At 32.5% G+C, this 19,435-nt stretch overlaps 1 protein-coding gene across 4 annotated transcripts in view; it reads left to right on the top strand.

The window, feature by feature from the left end:
• Positions 1-3,241: 3,241 nt before the first annotated feature.
• Positions 3,242-19,435, top strand: part of LOC124371883 — a 30,989-nt gene continuing 14,795 nt past the window's right edge. For 2 of the 4 annotated variants that reach the window (XM_046830252.1, XM_046830249.1), the window contains exons 1-3: positions 3,242-3,344; positions 9,774-11,285; positions 17,243-17,366. In XM_046830252.1, coding sequence (XP_046686208.1) covers positions 9,796-11,285; positions 17,243-17,366 — 1,614 coding nt within the window. In that variant the 5' untranslated portion in view covers positions 3,242-3,344; positions 9,774-9,795. Of the gene's footprint in view, positions 3,404-7,535; positions 7,608-9,773; positions 11,286-17,242; positions 17,367-19,435 lie in introns of those variants that run through there. The other 2 variants (XM_046830250.1, XM_046830251.1) reach the window with 2 other exon arrangements.

Genomic DNA, 19,435 nt, shown 5'->3' with positions numbered 1-19,435 from the left:
TGAACTATTGAAATTTGTATGAAATGTATTTGAATAATATGTGAGAATAAAAGTTGGAGGGTTAGTACAGGGTGTTATTACAATTACCAATACTCACTATGTTACGTATTAGTAAATACTGGTAGGAAAACTTGGTATGGCTGGTAAGTATGAGCAGAAGTTTAACCTATAATAATCGAACTATGCAAGCACTTCAGCAACCAGAACTCGAATGATTAGTAAAGTTAATTCACCGTCTTATTAGTGACGTGTAAACTGTATAAGAATAACGTTCTTTATGTAGCACAATGTTATTGTAGCACAAATGTAGCACAAATTCCTTGTGTTTGAAGTACTATGTAAACAAACCGAAGGTCCAATCAGTTGAGGTTGTAGTTAATCATCTATATCTGTTCACAAAATACCTTTTCCAGCTGGAACATTCAACTTTCTTTTCATATTCTTTCGTATTGGCTCAGTTTCTTTTTTCCTATTCTCTTCTAGATAGCTTTGGAATGAGTTGATCAAATTTTGGGTGATATTATAATCTTCAGGACCGGTACCGGTGCCAGTATGGGCAGTACTGGTATTTTTGCCTTCATTCGGGAGTCTCTTCAAAACTTCACTTCGATTCAAAGGCGAAACACCTGCGGCTTTGAAGCCACTTTTCAAATTCTGGTTGATATTGTCTTCACCTAATGGTTATAAAACATTCCTTCAAGAGTCTAGGAAATCTGTCCTTTGGGATGGTACCACGGGTTTTTTCTTTCCATTCAGTCAGAGTTTTTCGCTACTTAATTTTAAGCGGCCTGAAAAATGCTACGTCTAGGGGCTGGGTATAGTGGATACTATTGGGAGGCAAAAGTACAAAACTGATGTAATTGTTACATTCTTTGATAATGTGTGGCGAGATATGGCTTGAAATATTGTCTCCAACCAACACTTTCTTAGCCTCCTTGTCAAACTTTTGAAAATAAGGTAAAGCTATCTTTGTGAACCAGTCCTCAAAAATGTAAAGGGCAAACCACCCAATTTTAGATCTGTTGTAGATTTCCCCTTTAGGGCCGTTTTCAGTCCAAGAATCTTAAAATTTTATAGCCTTGTAACATATATACGGAGGGAGTAGAGCCCCAATGACACTTCCGGCGAACATGACCGACGTACTAGATTTTGAAAAATCTATAACACGTTCAGGGTGTCGTGTACCTCTCCTTACAATCACGTTTTTACGACCTGGGTCGTCTGTGATGTTGGTCTCGTCGTAATTGACAATCATTGAAGGTTCAGCATCCTTTAATGTCTCAGTTAGCTCGTCAAAATAGATGTTGACAGTACCCAATTCACAGCTGCCCTATTTCTTTTGATGTTTTGGCACAGTCTTTTAGATAATTCAGCACAGTTCCTTTTTAGAAAGGAGTCAATGAAATCCACTCCTGGCATATTGTTTTTGAACTTCGATTCATTACTATCACTTCGATCCAGATAACCCTTAACTATCGATCTTATGTCTAGGCTTGTCAAGGGAAACCCCGAATTCCCAACCATGGTTTTGCACTCCACTAATCTCCTTTCCTCTTCAGAACTTAGAACACATGGCTTCCCTACTTTATTTTTTTTACCTTTTAATGCAGCTGTAATAGCACACTTGGATATTCCATATTTCTCTGCAGCTTGCCGTAAGGATAGGCCTTTTAACATCTTCTACTGCAACTTTTAACTGGTCGTCTGAATAATCTTTATATATTTTCTTGCTCCAACACGTCTCTGATAGTTTCTAGTCATCTTTTAACTGGAAAAATGTAAAAAGAAAATAATTGAAAGATTTTAAAATACAGGTATCGTATATAGTATGGTGGTTTATGTTTGGGGTAACAACAGCCACTTACTCTTTGGTGGTCTTTGTTACCCCAGACACGGAGAAGCTGGAAATAAACAAAAGTTTTTTTTTTAATCTTTTCAGAAAAAGTCTGTGAAATGGAAACATTAATAAATAGGAATGTTTTAGGTTATGTTTAAGAGGTTAATATTAAAAAAAAAAAACAATTGCAGATACATAGTTGGTAACCAAAGTTAACGAAGCTGATAAATGTTAGGGTAAAATTAGGTTAAGTATCAATAATTTGTATACACTTACTTACATTTAATAATCACAATGTAGTCAGCTATACCATTAAAAACAGACTAACGAACTGAACTAGTTGATGTCATAAACGTCTCTCAACCTCAATTAGTGTTGCCGATATTAGCGCGGGAAAAATATTCTGCAAAATGGCCTGAGTTACCCTGGTGGCCTATGTAACCCCCGGTTTACGGTAATTGAAGCAATTTGGGCAGCCCGTCCTCAGACCGGTTTTTTGACAATTTAACCAAGGCCCGGGTCCTTAGGGAACCCGCATGTCTTTTTGAAGGGACCGTGTCGACGAACGGCGTATGGCGGGAACATCACGGGGTCCGACCAAATAGCTTTACTGGGGTCCAACAAACCTGAGTTCGGCCCTGAATTTTGGTTTCAGCTGATTTCAATCTGGGCTCAAACCTGATTCGTGTTATTTCGGACATTTCTCGGCTTAAGATTATATATAATGTCATCTGATATAGTTTTGAGGCCCTCTTTAGTGGTGAGCGAATAAATTTTATTAACAATAGCCTGCAACACATTAGAGTTGGTATTAGGTTGGGATGCTCCACAGTCCATGCAATCAGTCATGGACGTTTTTTCTCATTATCAACAGTGTTCCTTTCGGGTGAGTTGTACAATATAGTTTTTAGTCTGTCTAGTAAATCGATCTGCAATCTCAGCGCGAAAATCTTCTAGTTGGCATGTTGCAGCGCCAGTGCCACCTTTAAGATATTTTAATAAGATATTTTGTTAATAATTGAAGCAATTTATAACAATACCACAAGTCCAGCTTATAACTGTGCTGTCAGCTATCTTTTTTTAATCCCGGGCAGATAACTTGGTGCAGTCAGGATGAAATGAACACTTACAAAGCTCTTATCATTCAACACCCTTGTCAATTACTTTTTTGCAACATATTATACACACCTCTTTGTTATCAATGTAGGATGCCATTATAATATATTGCTGGTTATTATCGTGATTGAACAGCTGTCTAGCATAGCTTTGGTTTTTTTGACGGATTAAAGTATGAATGCAAAATTAACAATCGTTTGATATAGCATGCTAGAGTTACGGGGAAAGAAATCTAAAAGGCTGCGGGTTTTTCGGCCATGTGTTTATTTTCAAATAATTTGGTGAGACGAAAAACAGCTTGACAAGCAGACGACATACAACAACAACGGTGCATTGACAAAGGTTAAGCAAGATGTTTAATCCAAAAGGCAAATAAATCAATTTGTAGCAGGTAAGTGATCTTATGCATACAAACGCAGACAAATGTGGAGAATCGCAATCTAATTGGCGGTAAATAACATTGAAACCAATTTTATTATGAAAGCGTTTGAAACTAATGACAATAGGAATCGCACAGCTATTTTTTGTGTGGGTTGTGTGAACTCAATTGTTTTTATAAGTTTAACGTGTTCTGTAAGCCTTTATAACCTTCAAACAGATGTACTAACTGGCAGTTTTTGTATCTCTCTTTTGAAAAAATACTTCCATGCCAAAGATGTTTGTGTAACCATTCTTGGCAAACAACTCAAATATGTCAATCTACAGCAATAAATATTCTAGTTGCAAGTGCGAAACATTTTAAATAGGCTAATATTAGCAACAGGCGATATTTATTACTTATATAATTGGATACCAAGTAAGTAGTGAAAGAGTATTGATAGGCTACTTTACTTGTATTGGAACAATCAGGTAGGGTACGATAAGCGGACCTGGTTTTTTTATATTGAAATTGGTAAACGATATTACTTAATCATAACCATCGATATAATCAATTGATACCAATTAATTATTACAACAATTAACTTAAATAATCTATATCAACAGCTGTAAACAATTTCAAATAATACTCGTAATATAATATTTCAATTTTATATAAGTAACATTTGATTATTAAAAAATGGCTATCAATTTTAGGAAACTACATGGCATTGCTTTGAAAGATTATAAGACATGTTTTTCGTGACTTCAACATGTTGGGACAGGTTGGACCAAAACACCCATTATGTGAAATTTGTAGGAAAGAAACAACTGTCACTGTGAGAGGAGTAAATATGGTCGTCTTCAGTTTTCCTTAATTTTGGTAATAATAATTTGTGTAATCATAAACTGGACTCATAAAGATGCATTATTGTAGTGCGATATAGTTCACCAGTAACTGAATAGTGGCAGACTTTAGTGGTAGATAGTTTAGTCTAGGTCAGTGACGCTCTAGGTGTAATTGGAGAATTACCAGATTGTGTCTTGTTCACGAGTGCCAATGTGTAGGCCTACGATGGTAACTATTTATTGTAATAATTTAGCATGTTCATGCACACTATTTTTCTTCAGTTAGCCCAAGATTGAGTAATCGAATAAAGCTCTAAATTTTAAAGATCTACCCAGATAGAGTAGGATTGAAGAAAACACCCTGGGGATCTATTGTGACAACCTTAAAATCTAAACAACAAGTCATATTGAGAGTCTTAATCTACCCTGTAGCTTGAAGACATACAAAAACATAGCAGACAATGACATCAGCTGAATCAGTGTGAATAAGGGACAAAACTGTGCATGTCTGAGTTATGGGTGATTCATATTGCACACCAGAAATAACTGTATAAGGAAAATAAGTCACCATTGAGTTATGCCGCAATGAACGTGTTAAGTTTTCTAGGACTTAAAAATTATCTTTAAACCTTTTCTGTAATTATTTGCTTTACACACTTCACATTATTTGTTGTTTTTTTTTTTCAAATGCTTAGAAAGTAAATAAGAAAGCAACATAAAACAATGTGGAAAACCCTAAAAATAATTCTTTTAAGGGAAATAGTGGCTGCATTGTAATAAGCGGTCACTGCGACAATCGAATCATCAATATTTTTGATTATCTATTAAGTAATAAAAACTCAAAACGTTAACCCGAATTACATTACTTATTATGTTGCAGCCGAACTACTTAGAGTTGAACAAACTGATAATAGTCCCTCCAGGCATCACTGATGATGACTAAATGGAAAAAAAACCCCTGTAGATAGTAGATTACATGTTGGTAATGTATTGAAATTCTAATCGTGAATTGTGATACTCAAAAATATAAAGCCACCAAACAATAATTAGTTATTTTAACTTATTGCTGTTAGAAGATAATAGACGTGGTTTAGAATTCTCCGTTAATTTTCAGTAATGTTCTTACATGTTTATTATAGCTCATAAGGCAAAATTTTTATCTTAGTTATTTCACAATATAAATAAAAATTAACTATTTGATAAAATTGAATGTTAAAAAGCAGATCCAATTTAGATAATGCTTTAAAAGATATTTTTCAGTAATTTCTTTTGCAGAAAGTAAATCAAGCATATTTTGCAAAGGAGCATAATCTTTTACCTTCAGGCATTCCTTTCATGTAAACAAAAAGATCAATGGGCCCAAAATTCACTCTTAGGACACACCATATTGTATTAAGATAATATTTAACTCAAAGTGATTCTTAATATTTTTGCTATTAGTGTAAGTTGATTTCTCATGTTTGATCCCATAAAAAATACTTAAACTAATTTTAACATATATTCCTCTTATTACACAATAAGTACAAAATATATAGTGTTTTTCGTGACAAATATTGAAAATTTTACTTATTTCCATAAATATATCAATATTTATGAATTAAATTTTCTCCATTCTAAACCATGTTGTCAACCCAAAGTTGAATAAATTGTTTTCTAGGTTTTTTAATTGATTTGCTTTAGCTTATCAGTACATTTTAATTTATGATACATTTAAAGGCCTCTAGTTTATCATCATCATCATCAGTCATCACATCAGTCTCTTCTCTTTCCTAGAAATGAGTGTTATTTTATTAAATTTTAATCCATCAGAGAAAATGTTATATGCCTTTACCAACTATACATTTGCTTACATCTGTATTTACTGTTTCTGTGTAGAATTAGTTAAATTATTTGGATTTTTAATTAACTAATAAACTATGTCTTGACATAGTTTATTAGTTATTAGCAGATCTTGGCAGGAGATAACAAACTGTATGATTTATTTTGTATTTGTAATTAATTATGCTCCTTTGAACAAGTGGTTAGTATTCTTGGGCAGTTTAACCCAATGTTAAATTAATTATCAATCCTTGGATTAATTAGATGACAAAGCTTACCGTGATATTGAGGTTAGTTGGTACTTATGGAAAACCATGGCAATTTGGAAGTTAATTATTCTTAAGCCCTAGCACAATATAGAATTGAGATATACAGTATTAGCCAAAATAAACAGTACTGAATGGTGATATTTTATTATGGTAAACACAGTAACGTTACATATAGATTTTACTGATAAATACAATTCAAAGGAAGCTAAATCGGTTAAACTCGGGTATTAACATGTTCAATATGACCCCATTTAGTTTGAGGCAACACTCATACCCTTCTTGTAGGTTTTGCATCATTTTTATGAATAGGAGTTGTTCCATTCTCATAATACACATTGTTATTCTTTCTTTGAGTTAAACGATGGTAGATGGTGAGTCCTCGCGGAAAATGTTTTCTTTCAACATTTCCCAGACGTCCGGTGTTTTAAGATCGTGGAAGTGGGCTGGGTAAGGAAAATTTGTTCTAAGGGAGATGAGACGGTTGTCAAAGGTTTGTTGGAAGAAAGCAATGTTGTTAACGGCAGTGTGACTGGTTGCGCCATCTTGTTGGAACCACTGTGAATTTAACGGCAGGTTTCGTGCACGACAAAATTTCCTGAGATCTCTCATAAACCAATCAAGAATGGCCCTATATCGTTTTGGTCATTAGGCTTCTTTTCAGTACCTGTAACATTTACTTTAACACTTTTTTTTTACAGACAGTAGTTTGGCGACCTGAAAGGCCCTTTCGCTGTGTCAAAACACTACCTCTTCTTCGAAATGTTTCAACAATACTAAGAATCACAGCATTACTAGGTGGGGTTTTGTGGAAATGTTCCTGAAAACGTAATGCAGTGTATGACAAGCTTGGCCCACCCGCACGTCCAGTATGAGCGAAAATAATGCTCTACAATAAAAACTTTTTCTACCGTTGATAGAACCATGTTAGCAAAAACTAACGTCAAATAAGAAAGAACTAATGAACACAAAGCCATGGCAACAATTGCCAGTTGAATCAGGTTATCGAGAAGGTAACTACAGCTGATTCAGTTTCAGTACTGTTTATTATGGCTAATACTGAACTACCATCTCAAGGGTAACAAAATTACAATCTTGATAATTTAAATTACACTCCTTACCTTTTTATTTTCTGTTTTCATATTTTTAACAGTGGGTACAATCTTCATGCAAAAATAATTTTTATATGTTGGACAAAAAATGATATTCTGAGTCCAGCCCCTAGTTTTGAACCTTACCAACATAGTCTTTTTCAGGCTTCGATCTCATTGAAGTACACTTTTGCTTTGATATACACATCTGTTGGCTTGATTAAAAACAAATTCCAGCTTTGTTGGAAGGTTTCATATTTGGCTGTCATCTTGGTATGTTAAACTGTAAAATTAAGGTAAATTAGGCCCTATTAGTTTAGATGGTAAATTTGTACAACACTTACAGTACAATTTATTACTTTCAAGGTTGTAATATTAATTATATCCATAAAATTTTCAAATATTTAGGAACTCTATCATCTTGAAACCTTACAAGACAAAATATTGTTTGTAAACATATCCACTTATTGTATACTCCTAAAACAATTCAGTATTATTCTATACCTCCAAAATTTTTGTATGTTTGTTACTTTGAAAACTATTAATAATTCAGATGCGACTATGTCTTTCCAAAGTTTGACCAGTCGCCATATGAATGTTAAGGAATATAGCAGAATATACTAAAATAAAAGCTGTTTAATATTAAGTAATATTTTGGGGCTATGGCAGAAAATAGTTAAAGTTTGTATACAAATGCTAATGGGGACTAATTTGAAACTTTTTATTGGTTGAGACTAGTTAAAAAAGATCCAAGCTATGAGCAAGAACTATCACAAGTTTAGTCTTGATACACTAAATCGTTAAAAACACTATGGCAGTTAAGGTATTCACAAGCTCACATTATGTTGCATTTAAGCCCACACATACATATATCAATTTTTGTTTTATGGGAGTTTTGGTTCTGGAGGCCATGGTCAGTGAAAATTCAAAATGATCTCCTAAATGATTTCTATGAAATCTACCAAAAACACAAATTTTCAAAAGTATTATGAGATATATAAGCTCTTTCAATTGTTGTTCTTGTTAATTTACATATTTTGTTACAATTAGAATAAGAATAAGAATAAGAATAAGAATAAGAATACGTTTATTTTCTCCTTTTCTCAAAAGAACACATACATTAACAATTTAAGTATAGAATACAAAAACAACACTTGCCAGGCTGCCTCCTAAACAAAATAAACTTTTACACTTATATAATGCTTAGCAGCTAAAAAAATAAATAAATAAAGAGTAAAAATTTAAGTATCTAAACTAACATTTTAAAATATAATAAATTTTTCGAGGACAATTAACTAAGGAGAAAATAAATAGGGCCCCTAAGGTTTGAAAACCTGTTTTGGGGTTCCATCATAATATTAAACAAAATAACTAAGAGAAAATCCATAGCGGCAACTAAATTGTAACAACGTTGTTTCCCTAACATTACTAAAAATCATATGAATTATAACCACACCACTACTACATATAAAAACAAGAGATGTGTGCTTAGTTGTTAAAAAGAAAATATATAGAAAATTAAAAACCATTCTGCTATAGTAAATGTACTTATAAAATAACGTTACAAGATATACCACTTAAAACTAACTTAAATTGCTACTGTTAAATACCCTTAGCGGTTTTATTTTAATGTCAAAAACAGATCTTCAATGTTTTTATAATTATATAGCCATTTTTTTGTTTCCTTCAAAAACTTATTTAAACCTTCTATCTGCCTAATGGTTTTCGGTAATTTGTTAAACAATTTTGGACCTATATAGTTATATGATTTGACATAAAATGTTGTTTTAGGCTTAGATATTTGGAATTCATTAGCATTTCGTAATCTTTGCTTAAAAATGTTTAAGTTCTTTAAGTTCCTATTCCCGATAAAAAAGTTTTTTAATACTGCAAAAACGTACAAATGTCGCAAAGGAAGAATTTTTAAGTTTACAAAACAAGGGTGAGAAGGTTCTCTAATACTTTTTTTCGAGATTAATCTAACAAAATGCTTCTGAATTACAATTAAAGAGTTTAGGGAAGTTTTATAAGTTCCACCCCAACAAACAACTCCATACTGCAGTCTACTTTGAACTAATGAAAAATATAAAGAGATTGATAAAAATTAAGATAAAAATTACCAAGGTACTTCCAATATTGCAGGTATTTCAAAGGTATTCTAGAAAAATATTTAGATATGACAAAATGTATAGATTTTGCTTTATTCAGTTTTGTATATCATTTACTATTGTATAACATATCTTTTCATAAGTTTCAGTAGCCTTGCATAGTTTAAAAAATGATTGGGGACGGTACATTTTATTAAATTGCAAAATTATTTCCTCAAGTGTTCACCAAGTATGAAATAGCCATTTTGGTTCATAAGCTTGACTTAGCTTTATTAAAAGTTACAGCTCAAGTTGTAACTTGATGATTAACTTCTGTTCTATATTGTTTCAGATATTAATCCAAATCATCATAGATGGACCGTCATAGACAAGCATCTTATGCAGGCCGTAACACTGTCCCTGTGTTTGATTCTCATGATAGTTCAAGACATGAATTTTATAGAGATGTAGGTCATAAGTTTTACGGCAATTCAGAGAATCTTTCACGTGGAAATTCAGGATATTTGTCATGTGACAGTTCTGAGCATCAATCTTCTGAATATTCAAGGTATAAAGTATCAGATAATGCAGAGTATAAGTCTTACGGCAGTCCCCATCATAGACTTTCAAGCACTGTAGATCGCAAGATAACTGACAATCGAAGTTTTGACACTTCAAAGCGTTTTAAGGATTCAGATCACAATTCAAGATACCAACCTTACAGATATTCACAGAATAAATCTTACGGCAACGAAAGGCAAGAGCCTGATGCATATTCAGAGCTAAAGCCTTATGGAAATTCCAGATATCAATTTCATAGAGATTCAGGTTTTATGTCTTATGACAATTCAGAGCATCAACCTTCTGAATATTCGAGGTATGAACATTTATATAATGCTGAGTATAAGTCTTTTGGCATTCACAATAATCAACCTTCTAGCAGGTTAGATCACAAGTTTTCTGACAATCCAAATCATAGTATTGACACTTTAAGGCATTTTCAGGATTCAGATCGCAAATCATATAATGATTCAATGGACCAATTTTTTGACAGTTCAAGGAATGTGTTCAATAACAATCCTGTGAATAAACAGGATATATCTAGCTTTCGAACACAGCCAAACCCATTAGAAACTCAAACATCACTTTCATTCTTGCCAAAATCTGACCAAATAGACGTTTCAAGTATGAGAAGAGACACATATAACGACAAAAGGCAGATAGACACTGGGTATCAAGAAGAGAAATATATAACTTCAAAAATGCCAAGGTATGAGTTTGAGTCCAGTATTAGTCGAGAATCTCCAAACATTTGGCGTTCTAAGTCTGACCAATCTTATAGAGATTTCAGAGATCTTTTTGATCTGCAAGACAGAGATGAAGTACGAGTAAAAGATCAGTTTGGAGAGATCAGTAGACATGATGAAGAAGAACAACGGGGACAATCTTCCGAACTAAAAAAGAATCTACAAAACATAACCCCATCAGTTCCTATTGATGATTACACAAATACCAAGTTGCCAAGTGAGACTGACCCACAAGCACAAAGATTTTTCCCTCATGACTCAGAAAATGATTTACAGACAAAAAGTGACTCAAACAATTCTGTGAATCAACTTGAGTTAAAACAAACTGAGGAAGATAAATACAGACCAGAGCAGTTGGTACAGATATTTAACACTGAAGGTACGGTACCTACAGAAAACCTCACGCATTTGTTAAGGGAACTGGTAATTTGCTATTTTGTCTCAGAAAAAGGTGTCCCTATGGGTAAGAAAGACAGTTTTAAAATTATTAATGAATCTTTCAAGAGGTCGAACGTCTCCAAGCTGGATTTTCAGTTTGGCACCTCCGATCAAACAACGTAAGTAACTGTTTAAGATGATAATGAATATAATTGCAAGATCAAATTACTTTAATCTACAAAACAGTGTAATTTGTAGTTGTCTAATACTTGATATATAAACAAAAGAAAGAAAGAATTTTATTTCTCACAATATACAAATATCAATACATTGTCAAATAAGTATGCATGTAACATTAAATATAATAGTGCAAAAAACTAATTATATAATTTTTTCATTATTTACTATGTTACAAAACTTGAGCATTATTTTACACTTGCATGTATAAAACTAGACATTTACATAATAGATAAAAAGAGAATTACAGATTTATAGACCTTCCAGGCTTAGCCTGTTTTGTGATGATCGTTTTATATATTTATATTAAATTTGTATAAGTGGTAATAGCCTAATTTAATTTCAATAAACATTGAATCACAAAAAGTACTCGCTCCGCCGGTATATGTGAAAGAAACGGGCAAATACAAAATAATTGAAATATTATATATATATAACGTATATATAAATGTGTGTGTGTGTGCGCGTGCGTGTGTGTGTGTGTGTGTGTGTGTGTGATGTCGGTTGCCTGTTGTGTGTTAAAACAACAACTAGACTGGGAGAGTCAACTTTTTTTTACAAAATACTTGAGGTGTTTAATACTTAGATTTAATTGAAATTGGAAGTACAGAAATTGTTCTGAGTTTAGGCTTATTTAATACTTAGATTTAATTGAAATTGGAAGTACAGAAATTGTTCTGAGTTTAGGCTTATTTTGAATAAAACAATTTCACACATCTTGAACGAAAACTAAACTGATGAGTAGCAAAAATAATAACCGTGATGTTCCATTAGCCAAAATGAGCAAACGTCGTACATCTAACTTAATCAGCTCTCTGTTGTTGCTACAAAACAACTTTTCAAAACTGTTGAAATAGCACTTTCAGTTTTGTCACGGAAGAGGTAAATACTGTCTATATATTTGCATACAAACTACAAATTTATGAAATAAAACTTTTTTGTCTGTATTTTGATGAAAATTAACATATTGCATTGTGTGATAGTACTTTTGGATGGTTAAATGAAAGTTTTCTAGAAGATTCAACCAAACAACTCATTTGATTATTTCAGCAATTAAGTATTTTGAACAGTTTAATCTTTCAATTGTTCAGTTTAAAAACACCGTTTGTCCAGTCAATCTGTTTGTTTAGTTTCAAAATTGATGAACGTGTGTATGCATGCGTAGATGTGCGTTTACACATAATGTAAAGCCTGAATGTTTAAATATTTACTATGTTCAACTTTTTTCAAAGCATACATTTCAAATTTAACTTTTGAAGCAATCTTCTCAAAGTGGAAGCTCTGGGCTTATGTATGAATAACTTTAGCTTTAAAATGCATAACTCCACAGCTAGTAAAATGAAATTAAACTTGCCAAAGTTAAGACTATGAAATCTCCTGAAAAGAACATGATAACTGGAAAAAATAATATATATCTAGCTTATTTACAACTCAACGTAAAATAATGATTTTGAATGTAATATCAGTATGTGTAGTAATGAAAAATAAATCATAATCATAAATTAAAGTAACTTTACAAACTACTGATTTAGGAGTGAGTAATAAATTAATCATTCATCCATTATAGCCCTTAAATATGTCACTGGTGATCCACTCAGCATCACACCAGCTGACCACGCATCATTTCTGCGACCCCTGCCCTGAAACGAGAATGCATACCAAAATTCAAAGTGGTGTTTTCTTATAGTGAGTAAAAACCAAGTTGGACAGGTTTTCAAATTAGAATGCAATTATCAGGTTTTTAATAAGATCAATAATTCTCACTAAGCCAAGGTTATCGAAACACTTAAAAAACCAAATAAATTTTGTTATGTTCTGTTCTCTTAGGACAAGAAGCCTATAAATTGCACATAGTCCTATAAGGACCTTTGCAATGCTTCCAGAGTGACAGGATATTCTGTATGGGTAAGGTTGGAGGTAGAGGCCACTTGTAAGAAAGTTCATAAGGAAGAATTTAGGGCACTAATCTCAAGTAATTTCTCCTCGAAAGAAGGGGAGGTCAGCTCTGAACCAGCCTCTAACCCCACCAACTCCCAGTGATGTGATCTCCCACAGTAGACTAGAACTATTGAATTACTCTTGCCAGTAGCGTAGCCAGAAATTTTGTTCGGGGGGGGGGGCCCGAAACCGGGGACGTTTTTGTGTGTTATTTGCCAATGAGTTCACTGGTAAAAGGTAAATACCAAAAATATGGAGCTTTAGTAACGCCTTATAGAAAGTGGAAAGATGTAATAGGCAAATTCAACTCTCACAGCAACTCTAGTTCCAAAAATTTTCTTGTATAGCTACAGAAACTTTACTAAGTTCATTTCTAGCCGAATAGAAGGCACCAAAATGATGTTGGATTCACTGGATAAGAAAGAAAAAGAACAAAACAGAGCTTCACATCAAGCGTATAATTGACACAACTATATTCTTGTGGAGAAAATGAAATACCCCTTCGGGGACATTGGGGGCCACTGACGGCCGAAACCCCTTTAGAAAAGGAGGCCAATTTTCGAGTGTTGCTCGGTACAGTTCAACTAACGGTCGGAAAAATGCACCGAAAAACTCTATTGATTAGAAGTTCGGCTACTTTGGATATCGCGGATTGAGGTGTTTATGAATGAGTTATAATGATGATTGTTTGTATATAATTATCGGAAAAAAAGATCAGAAAAATCATTTTCGGTCGGAAATAAAGTACACCTGAAAAACTCTAATGATTAGAACTTCAACTACTTCGGACTTCAGTGATTGAGGGTAAAATGTGGCGTTTTCGACTGAGTTAGGACGACGATTTTTGTTATCATTAAACTGTACTCGAACTACCTGTATAATTATCGAGAAAAAAATCACTTCCGGTCGTTAAAATACCGAAGAAAAGCTCTCTACAGATTCAAGTTTTGAAGATTTTGGATTTCACTGGTTGAGGTAAAAGTGGTACTTATAATTATGTTAGGACGTTTATTTTAGGTATTAATTTAACGTCAACTAACACATATATAATTATCGAGAAACAAAACAATAAAATCACTTTCCGGTCGGAAAATAACGAGGAAAAGCTCTACTGATTCAGATTTTGACATTTTGGATTTCACTGGTTGAGTCGTTGAGATAAAAGTGGTACTTAGAATTATGTTAGGACATTTATTTTAGGTATCAATTGAACGCCGACTAATACCTATATAATTATCGAAGAAAAATTGAAAAAAAAAATCACTTTCGGTCAATAATACACCGGAAAAAACTCTACTGATGATAAGAAGTTTCCGACTACTTTGGATTTCACTGACTGAGGTATTATTTCATTTTCCTTAGTATATTCCGATCGGAGGTGATTATTTTTGTGAACAAATATGGTTGAATTAGTCGGCGTTCAATTGATACCTAAAATAAATGTCCTAACATAATTCTAAGTAACACTTTTATCTCAAAAAACCATCCAGTGAAATCAAAAATGTCAAAATCTGAATCAGTAGAGCTTTTCCTCGTTATTTTCCGACCGGAAGTGATTTTATTGTTTTGTTTCTCGATAATTATATGTTTTAGTTGACGTTGAATTTTTAAAATACCTAAAATAAACGTCCCTAACATAAATTATAATAGTACCACTTTTACCTCAACCACTCAACCAGTGAAATCCAAAATCTTCAAAACTTGAATGTAGAGAGCTTTTCTTCGGTATTTAACGACCGGAAGTGATTTTTTTCTCGATAATTATACAGGTAGTCGAGTACAGTTTAATGATAACAAAAATCGTCGTCCTAACTCAGTCGAAAACGCCACATTACCCTCAATCACTGAAGTCCAAATTAGTTGAAGTTCTAATTAGTAGAGTTTTTCAAGTGTATTTTCCTACTGAAAGTGATTTTTTATATTTTTTTCGATAATTATATACGTCTACAGTTTAATGACACCTAAAATCAAACGTCGTAACTTAATTCTAAGCAATCATTATACGTCCTCAAGACGAATTTGAACGAAGTAGTCGCTAATTTAAACTGTTCGCCGTGTTACGGTTCAGGTTACCTTTGCGACGTCACGTGACCGCGCTCTATAGAAATACCGTGATTACACTACACTATCCGAAAGGCCGAGCCCAAAAGAATCGTTTGATACTTAATGATTTAAACAAAGGTTAATTATATTTTTAAAACGGTCGCTTTTAATCAATTAAATCAATCAATTTAATGTTTGTAGACAAGAATAAATGATAACTGTCCTTTTTTTCTCCTGCTCCATGCTTTATTTTTTAATATGTCCTTAAAATTTCGGGGGGTCCAGACCCCCTGGACCCCCCCCTTCGCTACGCCACTGACTCTTGCACCCCAGAATCTCAACATTTGCGGTTAGTCATGTGCCGCTCCTGGACATCCATTAGGACACATCGGTTCTTGCTGTGCCCAGTGGTAGGTTTAACTGGAAGGTATAAACCAACCAAAAGTGATCCCTGCTGGGTTAACAAATAAATTGAACACATATAATTTTTAACTCAAACATGAATGATTGATCCAACTCAGCATTTCATTCAGAAATTTACATTTACTTGCAGTATTCGGGTAATATAAATGTACAATTAAAAAGATATAATATTATTTCTTAATATGTATAAATCATGGCATCACCACAAATAATATTTTGATCTTTGGTTTTATGCAGTTTTGAACTAACAAAATGTCCTTATTGTATTTGAAATTTAAACCCATGTAGTATAGTCCAGTAATAACCGTTTCACTGCAAAGAGATTATTGCAATATCGTAGTTTAAAAAAATTATAATTATCATTAGACGGTGATTAGCCTATACTTAAGATCTTAGGAAATAGTAAATTATTATTTGTAGTGCCATGCTATGCTAATCTATTGTAATGATTTGCCTGATGTTATCAATAACATAAAAATGGTTCTCTATGCTGATTATACAGAGTAGTTGCCTCAGATAAAAACAAAGATCAATTGGTAGAGAACTTTAATTTATTGAAGGAATGGTTTTCAACGAATGGGTTAAAGCTTAAAAAAAAAACTCAATTTTTCCATTTCCATATTAACTACCGAAATTCTTCCCATAGAGATTCCTCTTTTTTCCTTGGTAGCAGCAAAAAAATTTCTTGGAATCAAAATAGACCCATGTCTAACTTGGCACCATCACATAAATGAGTTGCTGAAAAAACTTAGTAAAGCGTATTTTGCCCTTCTCACTCTTTCACAAGTTATTGACAAACACACTCTCAAACAGGTTTACTTTGCCTATGCTCATTCTCATGTATCATATGAAACGATCTTCTGGGGAAATTCCCCTGCCTCTAAAAAAAGTGTTTTTTAACTAAAGAAAATGATAGGACTGATAATTCTGCTCCTTTTCATGACCCGTGCCAGAAGCATTTTGTCTACCTTCTCTTTTTATTCTTAAAAATCTTCTTTACATCAAAGTGAACTAAGAAAAGTTTTTCACCACCACTCTCATTTCACAAGAAACTCTCAATTGCTCCAGTATCCTATTCACAATACAATCTTTCCCGGAAAGGTCTCCACTTTATACATGGATAAAAGTCATATGCCGCTTTTAATAAAGGAAAGAATCTCTTCAAAATGCTCTCAAAATACTTTCTAATTTCTCACTGTTTCTACAGTGTAGCTGAGTACTTTGCTTCTCCGTCAGGACTTGCTACAACAAAAGAGGAAACAATTGTACAATTTTTGGTGTATTGGTGTGTGCTTATAAGTGACAGTTGTATAAATAAATGTAATAAGCAAGTAAAGAGCAAAGGACCCAATAGTGAAGATTGTGGCAATATTGTTCTCTTTTTCAAAATATTAAAAAAGTTTATTTTTGGGTGAAACGTATTTCTATAATATCTATCTGTTAGCTTCATAATTTGAATCAATGTAATCAATCAGACAAAACTGAATTTTTACAGATTCTGTTTGGTGTTCTGGAAAGATAATCTGGTGCTCAAGGTAAAAGGCAATAGAGAGAGTCTCCTGGACAAAACTCTGAAATTGTTAATTAACAGACTCCTCATGTGCTGCTACTCCATAAAGGTAGGCATGAAATGTGCACTTGTTGGTTTGTTTTCAATTCATAATTATTTAGTGAGAATATTGGGGTTATTTGGAAAGTAAAAGACGTTATGTACACACTTTCCGTATACGTTAGTTGTCCGGTCAGTGCCATTAATACTCGTACTTCAGCATTACATTGATAGCTGTGATGAGTTGCATTGTGAGCCTTTTATTCTGGTGCTGGAAGTTACATTGCTTTTTTCAGGAGTACCAATAGAACTTTGTTTTTCTCCAATAAAAAAACCAAGACAAGTTAATATGTTTTCAGTAAAAAAGTGTAGATAATTAAAATTTTGTAAGAATGTAAATTATTTTAAATAAGAATAAATAATCAGTAATAATATATATTTATGATATTAAAGGCTTATTTTTTATGTTTGTTATTATAAATAAAATAAACAATATATTTATTTTTGTAGGTAAATCAATGATTTTGTTGTAAATAGTTGTGTTAAACTATAGTTAAATTTTAACTTTTCAAAAAGTGCTTGGGAAGTAATGAAACACGTTACATCACAAAAAGTACTAAAAAATCAAATCTGAAACTCAAAATTTATGGTAAATTAACAGACGATACCTTTCAAGTGGCTAGTGAATTCAATAATTTTTTCTCAACAGTGGCTGTACCAAACCTATTAGTGCAGTCATTGAAGCGAAAAAATACGGTCTTACCTCCAAAATTTTTTTACTGTGAACCGATTTGCATGAAATTTTGGAATTAGGCTCCTCTTACACTTAACTTCAAAAGTGAAAATGATCTGAACTCCGCCTATTATTTTTAAGGGGTGTAAAACAACCCCTTAATGGAAAAATCGACATTGAGCCATTTTATCGCTAGAAAACATGTTTAATAGTAAGTGGTGAAATTTTAAAGTGTTTTCTAATACAATTACCTCATATTAAAATCATTTTCAACCCCTTGAACATCTTACAACCCTTGCAAACAACCCCTAAATCGAAAAAATCACAAAAAAAATACTTTGGTATGATATATAAAAAGATGTAAGTATAGAGTTAGTAATATTTTATATTTTCTATAATAATTATCAAATTTTTAACCCCCTTTCAACCCTTGAAAACTACCCCTTGATTAAAAAAATTGTTTAAATTTTTTTTTATAAAATGAAAAGGATTTTAATATTATTCCACACTCTCGAAAATGATTATCATATTCTTAAGCTTTTCTACCCTTAAAAACTACCCCTAAAATTAAAACAGTAAATATATATGATTACATATTATTTAAAAATAATGTAATTTAGAGTAAAAAATTGCCATTTTATTGGATAAAATATTTACAAATTATACAAAATTCACTCAAATGTGTTATATATACATATAAGAAAGTTGGTATGTATTCATGCCTACATTTCCAAAATATATGAGCCATATTATGTATATATATACACATTACAATAGTTTTGGGTCTCTATTATACTGCGTACTTTCATATTGCTCCAAATATTCACAGTCCGAAAATTTTCAGTTACTAAGTAGAATAAAGTATGATAAGTTGTTTGACCATAACTCCTTCAATTTTCATGCTATCACAATTTATAAAAAACCATTGTAAAGTTAATTAAGAGAGCTACAACATCCTTTATTGCAATATATAGTAAAAAACCTTTTTCTCAAACGGTGAAGGGTTAAAGGGCTTAAGAGAGGCTGTGATTGCGCTGCCACGCGCTCTTTAAACAATCATTTTTCCGTCAATTTTTTGTTTTACAGAAAAATCAAAAAATCCAAATTGTTTGTCAGAAATATTACCTACTTTTCTCATACCTACACTTTTATTCGTATATATCGTCATTTTTTGAGATATTATGAAAAAAGGTGGTTTTTTTTTTAATTTGAAATTTTTTTTAATCGTGACTTTTTTGAAAAATATGTGTCCTGAAGCAGCCAAACTGATACAATCTATTAAACTCTTCATAATAAAGTTGATTCTAGGCGGAATACGATTAATTTTAATTTTGGTGGAAATGGCACTTATGAAACCCATTGATTTAAAAGAAAAAACATTAGATGCTCCTCTTATTTGCAATACA

This window comes from Homalodisca vitripennis, unplaced genomic scaffold (assembly GCF_021130785.1).
Source record: "Homalodisca vitripennis isolate AUS2020 unplaced genomic scaffold, UT_GWSS_2.1 ScUCBcl_2185;HRSCAF=6691, whole genome shotgun sequence".
NCBI classification, from domain to species: Eukaryota; Metazoa; Arthropoda; class Insecta; order Hemiptera; family Cicadellidae; genus Homalodisca; species Homalodisca vitripennis.
Note: the sequence above shows the minus strand (reverse complement) of the source record. Positions and strands in the feature narration are given on the sequence as shown.